The following is a 4,029-nucleotide window of genomic DNA, read 5'->3' on the forward strand; positions in this document are numbered from 1 at the left end:
CCATGCATATAGGTATATGAGTTCTTTGGCTTATCTCTTCTCACCTCCTCCCCCAACACCAAGATCAGTCTGTTCCATGCCTCCATGCTTTGGGTCTTATTTTGTTGATTCCCCAAACAAGTGAGATCATGTGAGATTTGTCTTTCTCTGATTTGCTTATTTCACTTTGCATAATAATTTGCAGGTCCATCCCTGCTGTCTCAAAAGGTAAAAGATCCTAGAAATCGTTTTTATTATTCCAGTCCTTTAAGAAGAAACCGTGAGCAAGTGAGAGAGGGTCAGGAGCCCCAGAGGACAGGAGTCTGGGTCTAGGATGACATCCTGAAAAGCATATGCCCCTGGGAGGAGCCGGGAGGATTCCTGCTTTACCCTCCTTTGAGCAAAATAAGCTCCAGTTCTAAGACTACTAGTATAGAAGGGATGCGGTATGCATCAGATACAAATATAAATACTAGTAATGTGTGCATGACTCCAACCTCTTTTGACATTTCCCAGAGGGTTAAGTAACTTTCTTTTTCATCTTATAAAAGGCACCCCCCGCCCCCAGCAGTGCTGCAGCCTTAATTATTCCCAGTAATTGCAGTCAGCTTCTTAGTTAAGGGGTGCTCTCTTGGAAGGAAAAATGCCCACCAGGGCCTGAGGGGGAGCTCTTTTTACTCCCCTTTTCCAGAACTGCCTCCATTCCCCTGCCCCCCCTCCCTGCGCACCCCCTGGTGGCTGCTGTGTCCTGGCAGCTGCAGGACCCTTGGCTTTCTTTGTGCTGCAGAAAGAAGTATGGGCTTGACAGGCGCACATTGTTATCTTGAGTTGCCTGGCCCAGAATAAGGTCAAGGCAGCCCCCGCCCTCCTCAGGAGGCTTCCTGAACTGCCTCGTCACCAGGGTGAGTCCGAGCTCTTACACATTAGTGGGCAGGAAGTGGAGTCCCGATGGGAGGCTGGGAATTTGAGCGCCTTCCCATTTCAGCACTGGAGGGAGGAAGCCTCAGGCAGCCCTCCCGCAGATGGCTACTGCTTCCTTCCCAGCTCTGTGCTGCTCCTCCGTCCCTCCAGCCTCCAGCCTGCCTCCGCGCTGCTCTCCCCGCCCCTCCCCTCACTGTGGAGGGAAACTTCTGTGGAGCTGGGAACTGTCTTGGAGAACTCAACAAAGGCAGAGCAGCCGGCAATGACTTGAAAAGAACTTGTTTTGTTCTCGTTCAGGAACCTGCAGGAAAATCCACACCCACGTTGCCAGGTTTTGAACTGGAGAGAGAGAGAGTGTGTGTGTGTATGTGTGTGTGTGTGAAGCAAGAGGCGGAGGAGGCGAAAACAACTGTACAGTCTCTGCTTTGATAAGGAAACTGCCAGCTGCAGAAGTTCAGCGGCAAAGGGAGGACTGCAGCCGCATGAACCAAGCGCTCCTGAACTTAAACTGCATTGCTTTCTGTCCAGATATTCCAGTGGAGGCAGTTGGAAAACCTGTATTTCAGAGAAAAGAAGTTTTCCGTGGAAGTTCATGACCCACGCAGGTAAGCTAGGAAAATCCTTTCGTCTGGGAGGGCAAGGCCCACCGGCATGAATGATCCTATTTTTGTGCTGCCATCCTCACTGTTCATTTTGGCAGGGAGAGGATGGGTGATCGTGGAGAACAGTTGAAATCAGACAGTAAAGCTTTGTTTTGTTCTATGTATGTCGATAAATGCGGTGGGTTCAAGTGTGTGTGTGTGTGTGTGTGTGTGTGTGTGTGTGTGAGAGAGAGAGAGAGAGAGAGAAGTAGCCATTCTTGCTCATCTCATTTCCTGCACGTGTTAGCGCTCATGCATGTGGAGCTGTCTTTCTAAGCCGGGCATTTTAGGGAAGATTCCTAGCTCTTCGTAACCAACACCAAATTAAACTGGGCAGCAGACTGAGTCTTTTTAGGAAGTTTTGCCAGAGGAGAATCTGAAGGATGGCTTGTCAGAGCTTCTGAGGGTGTGTCCGGTAGGAAAGTCCGCACCCAGGGTGACCTGCACGTGAAGCAGTTGTGCCAAACTGTTGGATTCCGGGAGCTGTGGGTGTGAGGGTGTCAGGCTTGTGGATGGATGTGAAAGACGCAGTTCCTTTTCTCTGCACCTCACATCGTGCCCCAGGCGGCACCAGCGTAAACGCTGTGCTAAGTCAGATGACAAACACTAGGGCCCTGGTTTGCCCTGCCGGCCTGCGTGGAAGGTGAGGGGCAGCAGACGCCCACGGCTTCTCCTCTTTTTCTGCCGCAGTCCTGGAGGTGAGGCAGCCCAGAAGCAGCTGCAAAATTCCCCAAAAGCAAGCCTGCCACCTAAGAGTAAATCACTTCGGGTAAGTCCAAAACATGGATTTACAGCCAGAAGGCAGTCCTGGGAAGACCGGAAGATCAGACTCTGTAGAGGGCAGATGTGGGTTTTCTGTGCCATCGATCCCCCAGCCCTGGCCTGGGAATGAGCATCTGGCACCAGCTCGCTCCCACATGGCCCCTGAGCCTCTGAAAAAGCTGCTGTGCCTCCTGCAGGGCTGGGGCCACAAGGCAGAGAGGGCACAGGTTAGGGCCTGAGGCTTGTGCACCGTCTGGGTCCTGCGGCCCGTGATAACCGGTGAGGCTGACGTGCTGCTGGCCAGGCTGCATAATCTGTGCGAAACAGCCCCTCAGGTAGGGCAAGAGCTTATCATGCCCCACGGTCACTAAAGAAGCAAACGGAGAACATTTTAGAGAGTCTTGTTTTCACAGCCAGGTGAAGGCGGTAGCATTGAGCCAGAAGAACAACTTGTCTGGCATTTCTCGGGGTCTTAGAGTCCAGAGACGCAGCTCTGCAGAGCAGGAATCCGCTTGAGCCGGTGGAGTGAGGGAGAGGGGGAAATGCCGGAAATGATGGCACAGCCAGAATGGAACGCAGTTATTTGTCCAGGTGAACTGACCAGACCTGTCTTAGGAGTGTGGAAGGAGGGGAAACTTATGTAAAAGGAATGAAATGCATGTTGCCACCGTGAGTCAGATGCAGAAAGGGGATGCTGGACAGAATTAAGCTAAGGAAGAGTAGTTTAAGGGGCCACGCATAAAACTAGACCCTCTTCATGCCTGTGCTCTGTTGGGGATCCTGCTAACTCAGGCACCTTGGACATGCTGTGCATGTGTGTGTATGTGTGTATGTGTTTTCTCTGGGTCTATTGCCCTGTCTGTGATACAATACTAAATTCCATTCCCCAAGGCCTAAGGGTATAGGAAAGGGTCCAAACCTCACATGTTACTATTATGTGAGCTGTTAGCCTATGAAATGAAGGTGATCAGTCTCATATTAGTTGTGTAGCTTCAGTATTTGGGTACCAAGACAGGGTCTACGGCCCTTAGAGAACTTCTGGCACACTTGGAGAGACAGGCAGAAGAAGAAGTGTGCTATTTATTGAGTGTTCACCGTGTGCAAGCACATTTCTCAACACTCGTTCCCATTAATCTCATCTGGCCCTCCCTGTAACTCCAGGAAACAGGCACAATAGTGTTCCTCCTCTACAGCTGGGAAACTGAGGCACAGAGAAACAAAGCAGCTTGCTCTAGGTTACAAACAGCTAGTAAGGGTAGAGGCAGGTTTTGAACCCAGGAGTCTGACTCCAATGCTCACACACCTTCCTGCTACACTGTACACAAGGTAGCAGTACCAAGCGGCAGATGGAAAAAACATAAATGTTCAAGGTCACCAGGAGCCAGGCTGGTCAGGGAGGACCCATCTGAGCAGAACCTCAGAGGGTGACCAGGATGTAAAACTTGAGGTGGGCCGTCAGGAGGACAGATGTCTGTCAGGTGGACAGAAGAGAGGAGAGCAAGTGAGGGGCCCAGGCAGCCTGTGCACAGAGCAAGGTCTTGTCCCTAGGAGGAAAATAGCCTCTCTTAGCCCGAGGCAGCAGGGAGGGGCAGGGGAGGCAGGAGAGGCCAGGAAGGGCTCTTCAGGGCCTCATGATGCTCCTTAAATTAAAGGGATCATCCTGCTGCTGGGGCCTTGTTTGTTTGAAGCAGCGAGAACAAATCTGACCGGACATCCATAAGGATGA

The 4,029-nt window shown here is 51.5% G+C and overlaps 1 protein-coding gene across 7 annotated transcripts in view; it reads left to right on the top strand.

Moving 5' to 3' along the window:
* FRMD4A (FERM domain containing 4A) overlaps window positions 1-4,029 on the top strand; it is a 608,042-nt gene that overhangs the window by 534,157 nt on the left and 69,856 nt on the right. For all 7 annotated transcript variants that reach the window (XM_014549925.1, XM_005878894.2, XM_005878895.2 and 4 more), the window contains one exon: window positions 1,429-1,505. In XM_014549925.1, coding sequence (XP_014405411.1) covers window positions 1,429-1,505 — 77 coding nt within the window. The remainder of the gene's footprint in view (window positions 1-1,428; window positions 1,506-4,029) is intronic.

The sequence above is a fragment of the Myotis brandtii genome, unplaced genomic scaffold, assembly GCF_000412655.1.
Source record: "Myotis brandtii unplaced genomic scaffold, ASM41265v1 scaffold576, whole genome shotgun sequence".
Lineage (NCBI taxonomy): Eukaryota > Metazoa > Chordata > Mammalia > Chiroptera > Vespertilionidae > Myotis > Myotis brandtii.